Raw genomic sequence first — 15,239 nt, forward strand, 5'->3', positions numbered from 1 at the left:
TGGCAAGTACACCGTGACATGAACAAACACTGCTGCAGGAGGCTGCTGCTGCTGGCACTTCTGAAAGGGTTTCAAAACTGAAAAAGAGCCCTTAGCTGCTATAATTACAGTAAAATTCCCAGTTTAGGCAGAGATTAATGACTTTGCAGGTGGCAGAGCAATTCTAAGCAATTTTTCATAGATGTTGAAGCGGTTCCTGCTGGCAGGCGCCGTGTGCCAGCAGCTGCCATTCGGGAATGGCTGTCAGCCATGGCACCGCTTGGCAAATGTTGCCTTCAACCATCCTACAATGGTGCCAGTGAGGACTCAAGTGTCCAGACTGTGGCCTGACCTTCATCTGGTGTAGTTTTCACCCTTTCCACCTGGGCCAGTTTTTCAGGAGCTGGAGATGCTCCATGGCATGGGTCTCCTCTGTGAGCAGCTGCCCAAGTGCCTACTGCACACATTGTGGGGATTCCCTGGCGGGGATTCCTCAGCGGTGCCCTGGCCACACCACAGTAATTTTAACTCCAGCTACCCTTGCTGATTTGATTGTGGGGAAAGCAGTGTCATGTGGAAGCGCCACTGCAGCTGCTGTGCTGAAGCTGCCCACAGCTGACACCTCTCTGCCTGTGGTTCTGGCATCCCCAGCATAAGAAGGATATGGAACTGTTGGAGCAAGTCTACAAGAGGGCCATGAAGTTGATAAAACGAGTGGAGCACCTCACTTGCAAAGACAGGCTAGTAAAGTTGGGGATGTCGAGCATGGAGAAGAGAAGGTTGTGTGGAAACCTCATAGCAACCTTCCAGTATCTTAAGAGATGACAGGAAAGACTTTGTCAAGAACTGTAGTGACAGGACAAGGGGAATGGAGACACATTGAAAAGGGGGAACTTAAGTGAGATGTTAGGAAGAAATTCTTCACTGTGAGCATGGTGAGACAGTGGAACAGGTAGCTCAGGGAGATTGTGGATTCCCCATTCCTCACAGGGTTCGAGACCAGGTTGCATACAAGCCCCTGAGCTCCACGTTCGACTGGGAAGTGTTCCTCACATGGCAGGTGGGTTACAACTCCTTAGCATTCTATGGCTCTGTTTCTCCGTAGGAAACACTGTGCTGCTCTGGCACAGCTCTAAGCCGTCCGCAGCACTGAGCAGCTCGCTGACACAGCCACAGCCGTTTAACTTGGGACCCGGTCGCTGCCCCTGACCGGGCAGCTCGGGGCTGGTGCGCGGCGCTGACCGGCCGCCGCCTCAGAGCCCGCCCTCAGCCCCGCCCGCCCCTCGCCTTTGGCGCGAAAACGGCCGCCGGGGGCGGGGCTCTGCGGCACAGGGGCCGCTGATTGGCCGACACGGCGGGCGCGCGACCCACGTGGTACGCGGCGTGGCGCGAACCGCGGTGGGGCCGGGGCAGCGATCGGGATGGATCTGGCAGTGGCGGCCGTGGGGGGCGCGGGCGCGGCGCCGCAGCACCAGCAGATCCGCGATGAAGTGGCCGAGAAGTGCCAGAAGTTGTTCTTGGACTTCCTAGAGGAGTGAGTGCCGGGGGCCGGGCCTGGCGGCGGGCGGGCAGGGTCGGCAGCGGGTGGCGGGCCGACAGCGCCTTACGGAGGGGCCGCCATTTGGCGAGATCCTGCCAGGGCCTGGTGCCCCCTGGCCTTGGCGTTCAGCTGGAAAAGCTCTGCTGTCGTCTCAGGCTCTTCCGGGAGGAGCCTGAAGGAGGGCAGCACGGTGCTCTCTTGCAAAACCCTTGTAGGAGAGTTTCCGCGGAAACGTTTCCCAGAGAATTGGGGATGTCCTGGAAGTGTCCAAGGCCAGGTTGGATGTGGCTTTAGGCAGCCTTGTCTAGTGGAAGGTGTCCCTGCCATGGCAGGGGGTTGAAGCGAGGTGATATTAAAATTCCTTCTAAACTAAACTATTCTATAATTATATGATTTTTTAGGTGCATTTGATGCACCTAAAATTTTGTCACAGCTGTTGAAAACCCTTTCCATGGCTTGGGTGTTAGACATTAATACGTCTGTCTCTCTGCGTTTTGCCTCCTGAGGGGCCCATCCTCATCAAATAAGGAAACCATTAACATCACCCGGAGGAACAAAACCTTGTTTGCTGGTGCAGAGTAATTGTTAAACCTTAAATAAAATTGTTTCTGTCACTGGGACAACTCTACTGCTGTATGAAATGTAAATCCTGTGTGTCTGTGCTAGGGTGTAAACAGAGCAGATGTAGCAGGGGGGTGGAAGAAGAAATATTGCTGGAAAAGGGCTTTGCAAGGGACTGTGGGATGCCTGAATGTGAGTGATCCTTTTCTTTGTCTTTTCTCCTGAACTGAGAAGTATTCAGTTGCTGCCTGTGTTACTGTGAAACATTTTCCTGGATCACTTTCAGGTTCCAGAACAGCGATGGAGAGGTCAAGTACCTGCGAGATGCAGAAGAACTGATCCGGCCAGAGCGGAACACATTGATCGTCAGCTTTGCAGATTTGGAGCAGTTCAATCAGCAGCTCTCTACCACAATTCAGGAGGAATTTTACAGGTAAAATGTAGAGTGTTTTTTTTTGAGGTAAAGCTGAGCTCTGCTGGAGTATCAGGCCCATAATGTCTTGGATTTATGTAAAAAAATAAGAGGCTTATTTTCTTTCTACATCCTAGAAACACATTTTGGTTTTTTTTTTTTTACTGGCTAAAAATGTTTCTCAGTGGATTCCTCTCTGGAAACCATGAGTTAACCAGATAGTTGCATTTATTGTGGTAAAGAAGTAGGTGGTCAGTGTGAGAATACAGAATAAACTCTAAAATTTCATGCCCTGACAGTATTTTATTGAATTGGTCACTTATTGTGAAGATATATTTCTTAACATAAGGATAAGAGTGTTATAAAATGAGGCTTTGAAAAGTCTATTTTCAAACAATAGTGCAAGTAATATTATTATGCAGTGATCTCACACTTAGCATATTTAGAGTGTCTTTTTGGGTTATACAACATATAATTAAAAACCAGAACATGGAAATCTGTTACAAGCCTTTGATGTAATCTAAAGCAGAGAAGGCATTTTGATAGCTTCTCTAAAATTTGAACTTTTTTTCCTCATTTTAGGGTTTATCCATACCTGTGTCGAGCAACAAAGACTTTTGCCAGAGACCATGGAAACGTTCCTGCAAACAAGGATTTTTATGTTGCCTTCCAGGACCTTCCTACCAGACACAAGTAAGATGATTATTAATTCCAGAAAATTGTGCTGTTTTACTACAAGGGAAAAACATGTTAAAGCATGCTGAAAATGATTTGGTTATATAGTGTGAAATGTGCAGTTGGCCAGTACAGTTGTGACAAAGTTTCCTGATCTTGTACAGGGGATTTTTTGACAAAGCTTTTCATTTGTAAATCACACTCAGATACTTAAATTCATCATATTTCACAAACAAAAGTAACCTCTCGTTAAAAAAAAAAAAAAGTGTGTGTTGCTTTTGAAATACCAGTGATATAACTTTTTATTGATTTAACCTTTAGTATTAACCTAAAGGTTTATGTGAAATAAAATGAGAATATATTGTAGTAAGAATATATTGTAGAAAGTTTGTTTCTTTTGTTTGTTACAGCAGTTGTTTAGTCAGAGTAATGCTATATTGTGTCTTAATACCCTGGGCCTAAAATTGTCAATTTAATAATTTAATCCTTGTGAATTTCTGTTTTTAACAGAATTCGAGAACTGACTTCAGCAAAAATTGGCTCCCTGCTGCGTATCAGTGGGCAGGTGGTTCGTACCCACCCCGTCCATCCAGAGCTGGTCAGTGGAACCTTCCTGTGCCTCGACTGCCAGACCGTGATCAAAGATGTGGAGCAGCAATTCAAGTACACCCAGCCAAACATCTGCAGAAACCCAGTCTGTGCCAACAGAAGGAGATTCCTGCTGGACACAAACAAATCAAGATTTGTTGATTTCCAAAAGGTATAAAAGGGACGTTGGGGAGTGATGACAACCAGTAATGTTCCTGTGGTAGTTAGAAGGTGTTATTTGTACTTCTGTACATTGAAGATGGTTAATTTTTGTTCTGTCAAGAAAACATCAAGGCACTGCAATTTCTGCAAAAGGTTTCTTCCTGTCTCTGAAACACTTATTTTTAAGAATGGGAAATTATTTGTTTTGTTGTGTGACATTTAATGTCTAAGTAAGCCACTGAAGCCCCACTTATTCAAGCCAGATTTATTATTCATGTTACCAGTACCTCAGGTGTAGCTGCTTTGTACAAGTATGAAAAGAGGTGCTTATGTGTATCTGCAGTGTCTTGCTCTTCCTGGTTGAATTGCTCTCACAAATCCTCAGCACTTCACATCCCATAGTTGTATTTTATGTCAGCCTCATGAACTGAAATTTTCAGGTTACCTTTCAGAATTGTCACTGTGGCCCTTGTACATCCTCTAAGCTGCTGCAAGACTCCTTAGATGCTGATTAGTGAAGGGATTTTTGGTTGTGTGTCGTTGTGAGAGGGATTGACATGGAAGGCAGCAGTCAGATGCTGTTGAACACATCTGTTAGCAGTGTAGCTTTTGAAGCAGTTTCAGATCTGGTGACATGCTCAGTGTTGAAGCTTCTCTCTGTGCCAGGTGCGCATCCAGGAGACACAGGGCGAGCTGCCGCGGGGCAGCATTCCGCGCAGCGTGGAGGTGATCCTGCGCGCAGAGGCCGTGGAATCTGCCCAGGCTGGTGACAAATGTGACTTCACTGGCTCACTGATTGTTGTGCCTGACGTGTCCCAGCTCTCCACACCAGGTTAGTTGCTGCTCATGACCTCCTGAGGTGTCCTTCCTGTGCTGGGAGCTGCTGTCCTGACTCCCGTTTCCCTGGCAGGGTTACGTGCAGAAACCAGCTCGCGGGTGACAGGGACAGAGGGCTACGAAACCGAAGGCATCCGGGGGCTGCGCGCCCTCGGGGTCCGGGAGCTCTCCTATAAGCTCGTCTTTCTGGCTTGTTACGTTGCACCTACAAATCCACGGGTGAGTCTGCAGAGAACGGAGATTTAAAGGTGTTGGTGATTTCTGTTCTGGATGATTTTCTCTCAAATTAGGGAACAGGAAAGGCTCCCTAATTAGGGAGCAGGAGAAGCATGGGTAAAGCTTTAAGTGTGCATGTGTGCCACCTTTCTGTGTTGTTTTGGCTGTCTTTATATTCTCATTGAATTTACATATCAAGGTTCTTGTCTCTGTTGCTCGTAGCATTTTTCACAGAAGAGATTATTTGCCAGTGTTGCAGTTTGTTCTAAACAGCTAACTGGCACATGTATTTCCACTCGTATTCCACATGTATTTCATCTATTTCTGCAGCATTTCCTTTTCTTCCAAGAAATCCTATTGCTGCATTTTGTCACAGGAGAAACAGGGATCCTTTTTGTTCCCTCTGGTTTATCAAGTGACATCTCGGGATGTTACTGCAGTATGAGTAATACTAGCTACATCTGGGTTTTGACATGGTGTTGTACTGTAATCTATCATTTTGCTAAGAACATCACCATCACATAGGATAAAAAGAGTATCTGGTATGTTCTGGGAGTAGAAGTTGCTGGGCCCCATTTCAGAGCATCAAAAGACCTTGGAAGTTTCCAGCTAATGTAAGAATGCTTACAAAGACAGTTTTAGTCAAAGGAAGTAATATTGGTTTTACTCTTTTTTTAATCTCACTTGGGATTTCTCACTAACTAAAGTTGCATTATTGATCTTGCCTGCTAGGAAATTGGCTATTGGTTTTTAAAGGTATAAGGTGATGAGTTTATTTAGCCTAAGGGCAGCTTTTCAGGATGTGTTCCTCCCCATCTAGATTTCAGAGCAAGTTTTTGTGACCTGTCTGCAGTGCTCACATTCATTAGTGACTCTGTCATTACTTTTATTGCTGTTTTATTTCCTTGGTTTAGTTTGGTGGAAAAGAGCTCCGAGACGAAGAACAGACTGCAGAAAGTATTAAAAACCAAATGTCTGTGAAAGAGTGGGAAAAAGTTTTTGAAATGAGCCAAGATAAGAACCTTTACCATAATCTGTGCACCAGCCTCTTCCCCACTATCCATGGTAAGAATCCATTTGTGGCCTTAGAGAGGGGGATTTAACTTGTGTAAATATTAATTAATTCCTTTTGCTGTCTCTGTAGTTTTTGGGAAAGGTTGAAAGCTCTGTGCCAGCTACCATAAACTCTTCCCCTCAGCACTGGTTGTGCTAGAAGAAGAAAATTTATTTTTTGAATAGTTGTGGTGTTTAATCATTAAGGCCTGCAAGTCCAATCTAAAAGGTTGGGTTTGATGTCAGGTGTTCTGCTAGGTGTTCCAGATTTTAGTGGATGCTTAGCAAATAGGTGAATTCCAAGTGAATGTGTCCAAATTATCTAAAATTCTAGTGGGATGAAGGTTTTTTTAAATAGGAAAACTGGTGGTTTTTTTGATATTTAGTTTAATGTTTTTTCTGGGGCAGGTAATGATGAAGTAAAACGCGGGGTCCTGCTGATGCTCTTTGGAGGAGTTCCCAAGACAACTTCAGAAGGCACTTCATTGCGTGGGGACATTAATGTTTGTGTTGTTGGTGATCCAAGTACAGCCAAGAGTCAGTTTCTAAAGTAAGATTAAGACCCAACCTTTAAATATTGTCCAGTGTGACTAGAGCTATAAATGTGCACTCTGTCTTTTTCTGTGTTAAACGTAAGAAAGGGAAGTAAAATATTTGTTTTAGCCGTGCTTAAATACTTCAATCACATCCATACAATCTCTGAGAAATATTCTCAAACTCAACATACAAATTTCCAAATATTTTCAAAGGATGTTGAATATTAAAAATACAAATTAATTGCATATTTTAAAATATCAGCAGTAGGTGAAATACTGGATGTTTTATTACTCTTTTCCACAGGCATGTGGATGAGTTCAGTCCCCGTGCTGTGTACACCAGTGGCAAAGCCTCCAGCGCTGCAGGTCTGACGGCAGCTGTGGTGAAAGATGAGGAGTCCCACGAGTTTGTCATTGAGGCTGGAGCACTGATGCTGGCAGATAACGTGAGTCTAGGAAGGGGAGAGGTTTCTGCATCCCCAGAATGAGTTTGATTTATGACAGAGAGCCCTAAATTGTATTAGTGATGCTTTTTTCATAAGTGATTGAATATGGGTCACTTATTTTCATTCTTCTGCTGCAGGGTGTTTGTTGCATTGATGAATTTGACAAGATGGAGGTGCGGGATCAAGTAGCCATTCATGAGGCAATGGAGCAGCAAACAATATCCATTACTAAAGCTGGAGTGAAGGTACCTTGCACTATTCCTCTGTGTAATTTGTAGCATCACCTGTTTGTTATGTGTACTGATGTGGCTTCACCTGTCAGATCTTCATGTCACCTCTGCAGCTGCCTCTGTCCTGTGGCAGGACAGAGATCACTTGTTGCAAAGTTTTTGTGGCACATACCCAAAGAAGGTCAGAAATGTTACTGAGAGTTAAATAGTAGTGAACCAGAAAGAGAAAATGGAAAAAGCCTAACATTGAAGTAACCCCAAAAAAGGTTACAGAATGGTGTGTGTTTGTAGAAAAACAGGATCTTATGAAAAGCCTGTTTCAGAATTATTGGCAAGAGTGTGGCAATATTTCAATTTTGATCATCAAACTGTGTCTTGGCTTATATAGGACTTGCTTATATAGGGCTTGTTGGTGGAGTTTGGGTGCTTTTGAGGAGTGATTGTAGTAATACCTTCACTGGACTCCACCAAAATGTGTTATGCTGACCCATTTGGGTTGCAATGAGTTGGTTTAGGAAGTGGTCACAGATACAGGTTTTTTAAATTTGTTTTTTCCCCACTGTCAGGCTACTCTGAATGCCAGGACCTCCATTTTGGCTGCAGCAAACCCAGTTGGTGGCCGCTATGACCGATCCAAGTCACTGAAACAAAATATCAACCTGTCAGCTCCCATCATGTCCCGCTTTGATCTCTTCTTCATCCTTGTGGATGAGTGTAATGAGGTAATTTTAAGGAATTATAGAATAGTTTGTGTAAGAAAACATCCTTGGAGGTGTCTAATCTAACCTTGCACTCAGATCATTGAGAGCAGTTTGCCAAGATTTGACCTGGTGAGTTTTGAGTATCTCCAAGGATGGAGATTCTGCAGTCTCTCCAGGCAATGTGTGACAACTCTCATGTGTTCAGTAAATAATAACTTATACATCTAATCAGAATTTCTCATGGTTCAGTTCATGTGGGTTGCCTCTTATCCAAGGACTACTTGGCTTCATCACATCTATGCTGGCTAGTAAAGCAGTTGCTATCAAGCTGAACAGACCTGGCTCTTCTCCCTTTTCATACATCATGTTCTCCTGCCCTCTGACCGTCTTGGTGGCCCTCTGCAGTTTTGAGTGAAGGAAATCTCATGAGAGTGTCTTGCTCTGGCTTTTCTGCTCTGTCTGTGTAGCTAAAAGCTGGCAGTACAAATCCGAACATACTCTGCTGAATACAAGGATACTGCCTTTTCATCCTGTAGTGGTTTGACCTGCAAACTTAACACCATTAGTCATTTTTACAAATGGCTGGTCACTAAGGCTGAGACTGCTGCCACCTGTCTATGTGGCATTTGCCTTGGGAATGCATGAGATCTAGAGATTAATGTTAGTTCAGCCACTGTTCTGCTCAGAGTGATTATCTAATTGAGAAGGGACTGGTGAGAGAGACAGAGCAGGCTGAAAAGGAAGAAAGTTCCCACGCTGCAAAGTGCTGCTTTCTGCCTGTTCTCTGGCTAACTTGTAACCCAGGATAGTTCCAAGAGGTTATAAATCCTAAAACTGCCTTGTGTTTCCTTGTATTAAAAAACCCCGGGGCATTCTCCTGGACCTCCTGGCAGAGAGTTTGGCTACTGGAAAGGGTAGCTGTGCCATGAGGATTACAAGTAAACAGGAGGGATGGGAAGGAAGAATAGAAGGGTTGTTTTGCTCTTTGGCTGATGCTGTGCAAGTGGTCCTGATGCAGCCCCAATGTCCCAGGTGGTAGATTACGCCATTGCCCGGCGCATCGTGGATCTGCATTCCAGGGTGGAGGAGTCTGTTGACCGTGTCTATTCCTTGGATGATATCCGAAGGTATCTGCTGTTTGCAAGACAGTTTAAACCAAAGGTAATTTTACTTCTTGAGTTAACTGTGGAACAGTTCTGTCTGAGGAGGCCCAAGGGAACGGTTGCTCTGCAGTAGGCTTTTCTCCAGCAAACACCAAGACACTTTTCTCCAGCAAACACCAGACTAGTGTTTTCTTAAGGAGAGAGTCATAAACTCAGGTTATTACTTAGAAACAGAGAGTATTTTGGAACCTGGTGCTCCTAAACTCCAGAAACCCAGTCAGCCCGGCTGAGATTGTTACAGTCCATAGCAATTCTTAACTTTTGTCTAGAACAATTGAGGGATCACTTCATGGCCTTCTCATGGGTTATTCAACATGGCTGCTGCAGAGTTTTTTGTATTTTATTGACTTACTGCTTAGTCAGTTTGTGTTTCTTTATTTTAAAAGGGTATTGTGCCTCTGTTTCTTTGCTTTTTGGTAAAATACAGCACATGGGAAACTGGTCTAACTACAGATTTTTTTGGGGTCTATCCAAGTAGCAGCTTGGAAGGGCTGTGTGTTTGATTTTTCATAAGTGTATAGACAGAATAATTTAGTAGGGACAGACATGAATTATGTCTAGAAACAAGTCAGTGGAAGATACAAATAGAAATTATTAAAAAATATGCTGTAAAATAATTAATGCAGCTCTGTACTTATGTGCTATGTCCTAATGACTGTAATGTCATTATCTTTGATAAGTGTAATCATTATTACAGCATAATTTCAGCATAATGTGATTGCCATTATACTTGCGTAGAGTATGTGTATGGCATAGAGTATTTCAGATAAAAGCAGCAGCCAGTACAGCAAAGGCTGTACACTGCCAATCTAATGCAAGAATAAAAAGCTTTAATACTCCGACTACTGGAACTCCTGGCACTCTGTTTGATGCCACACAGATATCCAAGGAGTCTGAGGACTTCATAGTGGAGCAGTACAAGCGGCTGCGGCAGCGCGATGGCTCTGGAGTGACCAAGTCCTCCTGGAGGATCACAGTGAGGCAGCTGGAGAGCATGATCCGCCTGTCTGAGGCCATGGCCCGCATGCACTGCTGTGATGAGGTATCAGGGGCGTGATGGAGGTCTGGGGAAGTCTTCATGGAAATGTGTGGGAGTTGTGCATTTGCTGTTTGACTGTGATATTGGACCTTATCCTGTGGGTGAGGAGGAGAGCTTGAATCGTGGTCGTACTCAGTCTGAGTCTGTGTGCCAGAAGTAGTGTTTTTAAGGGATGACTTGTAAAACTGATGTCAGCTGGTCCAAACTGAGAGATTGCATGATTTTGTGTCACAGCTGTGTCAGCACTCTCAGCCTCCTTCCTACCTGTCAAATTATGACAGTCACCTACTACTGTCAGTCAGGGCTGTTGGCAGTTTCTTTCCTGTACTGTCTTGGCTCTCTTCTATTTGCAGTCTGAAAAGCCGAAGTTACCTAAGTTATCTGGACCTCCCCAAGAGTAGCTCTGTGTGTGATCTGAGCTCCTGCTCACATCAACCATGGCTGGAAAGCACATGTTCTGGCTGTTAATTGTAGAGTGATTACTACCCCTCTAGTCCTCACTTTCAAACCCAGCAGGCCTTCTGAAATGTTGATTAGAGGTTATGTGACACATGCAGGGATGGAACCTTGCTCACTGCTTGTGTAAGGATACCCTTTGGATTCTTCTAAATTAAATTCAGCTTATAAAGAAACAGATAGCTTTTAGGTTATGGCTCAACTATAGATTATTTTTCCAGTTTTTGCTTTTCAGTTCTGGAGGAGAATATCATTAGTTATATCTCTCTTTCATGTTGTCTCTGTTCAGACCCATTTCTTTCATGTTTCTTCCTCCGCTGATCTTTATCCCAAATGATCTTGGCTTAGTAAAAATTTTATCGACTCCACATGATTGCTAAATCCTGAAGGGATCAGGCTGCTTTTCCCTCCGTAACCTTGCATGATCTTGGAATACGTATAGTGGGATATAATTTAACTTGCAGAGTATTTACTGTTTAGGATTAATCAGCTGAGATGTGTAGAAAATCCCTTTGTCAGAGTAAGAGATGAGTTTCTGAAGCTGCTTGAAAACTAGAAGCACCCCTGTGCTTATTTAATATATGTTTTTTCAAAACTTCCTTAGGTTCACCCAAAACATGTGAAGGAAGCTTTCAGGCTTTTAAATAAGTCCATCATTAGAGTTGAGACTCCTGATGTCAATTTAGACCAAGATGATGAACAGCAAATGGAGGATCAAGAGGACCAAGATGGAGTCAATGGTAAATTACTTACAGAGAAATTTTTCAAAGGGAAAAGTCCTTCCACTCTTTACAGCTTACCTTGATTGAGCATATGCTTCTCTTCAGTTTCTCACCTGTTTCTCATCTAATGAGCTCTAGAAATCTGGGCTCCTGTTCTTAACTCTTGCTTCTTCAGCTTCCTTCAGCAACTCACCCAGTTGGTCAGCACAAGGCTTTTCAGTGGCTCAGAGTATTAAACAGCTAAAAGATATTGCAGCTTTAAACATGGGTATGTGTCCAAACAGGTGAGGCAGAAGCTCCAGCTGGGGTCAATGGTCTTGTGAATGGGATCAATGGCCATTCTGAGGATGTGAGCAAGGATACTGCACCCAAAGCTTCTCTCAGGCTGGGCTTCTCTGAGTACCGGCGGATTTCGAATCTCCTGGTGCTGCACCTCAGGAAAGCAGAGGAAGGTAAGAATTTCTTTACTGCAAAGAAGGCAGACCCTGAGTTCAGTGCATCTCTTGCTATTGTACATGGGATTTTTCACTCCTGTTAGACAACAAACTTGTTAGGTCAGGTGTAGACCTATGCACATATGACAGTACTACATCTGGTGATGGAAATAGGACTTCCTGGAGTTTCTAGCTCTGTTACCTTAGTCATTTGTTATAAAACCTATTAAGTTGAGCAGCATGTCAGCAGAGTAGAGCCAGGAGAGGATTTGTAGCACACAGTGGTGTAACCAAGCTAGAAGAGTCTGTAGCAGTGAAAACTGGAGCAGGAGCTTTAGTGCATGCCAGCAACCACAGCCTGTCTTAAGCAAATGGCTGGATTAGTTTTTCAGAAGCTAAAATATTTCAGTTGCAATGAGGCTATTTCTGCAGTGAAATGCAGTAGTTGTCTCATAGCAGATAGTAAAGCTACAAAGCTTTTGGAATGGTGTGGGGATGACAGGATCTGTTCAAATGCTGAGTACATGTAGAAGGATGACACCTCTGGCTTTATGTGACAGTAGTTTTTCTTTAGCCCTCACTTAAAGAAAAGGTATGTTAGTCCTTGCAACTGGTTCTTCTTGAAGCTAAAGGCTGATGGGATTTGGAAGCCACTTGAAAGCATAGAACTGAAAGCTTCCATTCTCAATCTAATTACCTCCAATTAAACCATGACACAGCACCCTCCAGTGCGAAATACGGTGCTTTAAGAAAAAAACCCTTAAGTCTGACCTTTCCTAAACATCTTAAAAAGCCTATTTCTCTCTTCAGCATTGTGAATGTTAATGTGTAAATCCTTTTCTTCTATGGTTTGAGTGGTAGTTTACTGCTGCTGTGTTGATGGAAATTATTTTTTCTGCAGAAGAGGATGATGCAGCACTAAAGAGGAGTGAACTTATTAATTGGTATCTAAAGGAAATTGAATCTGAAATTGAATCTGAAGAAGAACTAATAAATAAAAAGAAGATAATAGAGAGAGTCATTCACCGACTTACACATTATGTATGTATAGAGATGTGTGGGTAGTGAAAAAGGGGTTTTTGACTTGTATAGGGTTGTAACTTACATATTAAAATGTTTCATTTTTAATAGAATGCATTCCTATTTGGAGAAATCTGTTTTGTTCTTCCATTGATTGATGCAGTATAAATGCCTTCTTTGTTTAACACCTGCTACAGTAATTACAGGAAAAACTATGAAATAAATTAGAGATGCATATAAGTAAAAGTTCAACTGTGTCACTGTAGAAGTGTGATGTTCTTCTGTATTTCTATAGTACTATACATTAGGATACAAAAATACAATTAACACTTGTATTCAATGGATAGCCATAAGTCAGAGGGATACAAGGGCATTTTGGAGAAAAAAGTATGGCCAAATAAAATACTTTTCACTTTTAAAGACACAAAACCATTAGATTGGAAAGCACTAAGGTGGAAAGTTCCCAGGAAGGATACAACATAGAAGTGATTTCCACTGAATGCTGTTTTTAAGAATCTCTTAGAGGGAGTTCACAATTAAAAGGGTTAAGAATTAATAAGAGGTCCTAACAATACAAAATTTCCTCTCAAAAAGTACAAACAAACCTCTCTGTCCTTGTTTTGACACAACTCTTTGTTGCAGGACCACATTCTGATTGAACTGTCCCAGTCAGGACTGAGAGGATCCAGAGAAGAGGAGACTTTTGATGATGATCCATATCTGGTTGTCAACCCAAACTATCTGCTGGAGGACTGAGGGCTGAGAATGGCATTCTAGAGCTGGCTGCTCACAAGCTGGAAAATGCATTCTTTTCATGCAGGGGTTGCTGTAGCTAATTCCTTAAATTCCTATGACTGTGCCAGAGTGTGGTCAGTAATATGTGATTTCTCATTTTCATTGAGCATACCTGGAAAGCTTTTAAAGACATGACACATGTATATTAGTTCCACTGTTAGCTCTGAATTTCAGTGCCATCATCTGGATGCAGAGGATAATCATCCAATAGCTTTTTTGATCATCAAGCTATGTAGGCGTTCCTGTTTTAAATAAGACTAATTTTACATTGTTCTTTTTTAGTAGACATTTTATGCTATAGGTTTTTACTCTTCTTCTTAACATAAATAAAAGCTCACTAAATATTTGGGAATGGGTTTGTTGTTACTCAGTTGTGAGATTACTGTTTTCTATGCCTGTAATATGAGGCTGAAAAATACAGTGATCTAAATGTTTAATGTCTTTAGGAAGACCAAATTTTCTGGATGACAGATGCTCTTTTTAAAGAAGTTTTTTAAACTTCCTGTGATAGACAATGAGAAACTGAATGCTTCTCTTTTTTTTTAGATGGACTAAAGATGTGCAGGCTCCTGTTGCATATGTAAAGTAGAAAATGGCAAATAGCCAAGCCCAAAGCAAGGCTTTAAGTCAGCAGGGCAGAAACATCAACCTTGATGAATGTCTTAACTTGTAAGTGAATTGAAAACTGCCACCATTTGTGAGGGATTTTTAAGACTATATTTGTAAACCTGATTGAAGATCTTTCTATAAGAAAACTTTGCTTGAATTTCTGCTCTCATTTTTTTACTGTAAACTATGGGATTATTGAATACTCTATTAAGAATTAAATATACCTGAATATTTGTCCTGTTGCCTGGATACCAGCATTTTTTTCTTCTTCTTTCCCCAGTTCTATAGGTTGAGAGCTGTTTTCTCTGAGTTAGTGCAGCTCTACTGAAAAGTAAGCACCAGGTGGTGCTGTAAAGTTAATTTTTAAACTTACTATTCACACAGCAGAGTCGGGGGAACTTTTTCAGAGCACTCAGCACAATGTATATAGTGAGCTCTTTAGGACTTACTGAAAAAAAAAAATCATCTGAGAGTCAAATGGAGTCAAAGTACACAAATTACAATCCTTGATGAGGTTTGAGTAACAGCACATGTTGAGGGATGTCTTCATCTGTAACTTAAAGATAATATTGCTTGACAGCAATAACTTGCCCACATGATTGCAGATGAGCTTTAGACAAAATTTTGGTTATTAAAGGAAATGAACTCTGAAATAGAACCAACATTTCATAGATATGTAGAATTTTGTGTTTAGTTGGTTTTAAAATGTTCTCAGCCCTTCAGTTTTGCTGTACTGGAATGCAGAAGAGCTGGGGTAACCTGAATGTGTCCACCCTGCTGGGAGAGCAGTGTTTTCAGGGCTCAAGGAGGGAGAGCTTTGGAAACAAAAAAAAAAAAAAAAAAATTAAAAAAAAAAAAAGAGACTAAAGTTCCTGGATGTTTTTGGGCAGGAGAAAGCACACTCTTGCTGCTGCCTGGATTCATATCAGAGTCACTTTTCCAGCTGAGTGAGGTGCCACACATCAGATTTCCTTTATCCACCCAGGATCAGAGCACTAACATGCCTCATGCTGCCCTGCATGCCCTGAAGCCATGGTGGACTAAGCCCCAGCCATGCAGATAACT

General features: G+C 42.5%; 1 protein-coding gene across 1 annotated transcript; it reads left to right on the forward strand.

Annotated features, from left to right (window-relative positions):
- The first annotated feature begins 1,364 nt into the window (after positions 1–1,364).
- On the forward strand, positions 1,365–14,423 carry MCM6 (minichromosome maintenance complex component 6). Its single transcript, XM_021548742.2, has 17 exons — positions 1,365–1,513; positions 2,367–2,513; positions 3,075–3,185; positions 3,678–3,927; positions 4,584–4,749; positions 4,828–4,973; positions 5,885–6,035; positions 6,432–6,573; positions 6,864–7,005; positions 7,143–7,250; positions 7,802–7,957; positions 8,969–9,097; positions 9,980–10,141; positions 11,199–11,334; positions 11,601–11,768; positions 12,652–12,791; positions 13,413–14,423. The coding sequence occupies exons 1-17, from the start codon at positions 1,401–1,403 to the stop codon at positions 13,524–13,526; spliced, it is 2,481 nt and encodes an 826-aa protein (XP_021404417.2). The 5' UTR covers positions 1,365–1,400; the 3' UTR covers positions 13,527–14,423.
- Positions 14,424–15,239: the final 816 nt, after the last annotated feature.

Source organism: Lonchura striata, chromosome 8, assembly GCF_046129695.1.
Source record: "Lonchura striata isolate bLonStr1 chromosome 8, bLonStr1.mat, whole genome shotgun sequence".
Taxonomy (NCBI): domain Eukaryota; kingdom Metazoa; phylum Chordata; class Aves; order Passeriformes; family Estrildidae; genus Lonchura; species Lonchura striata.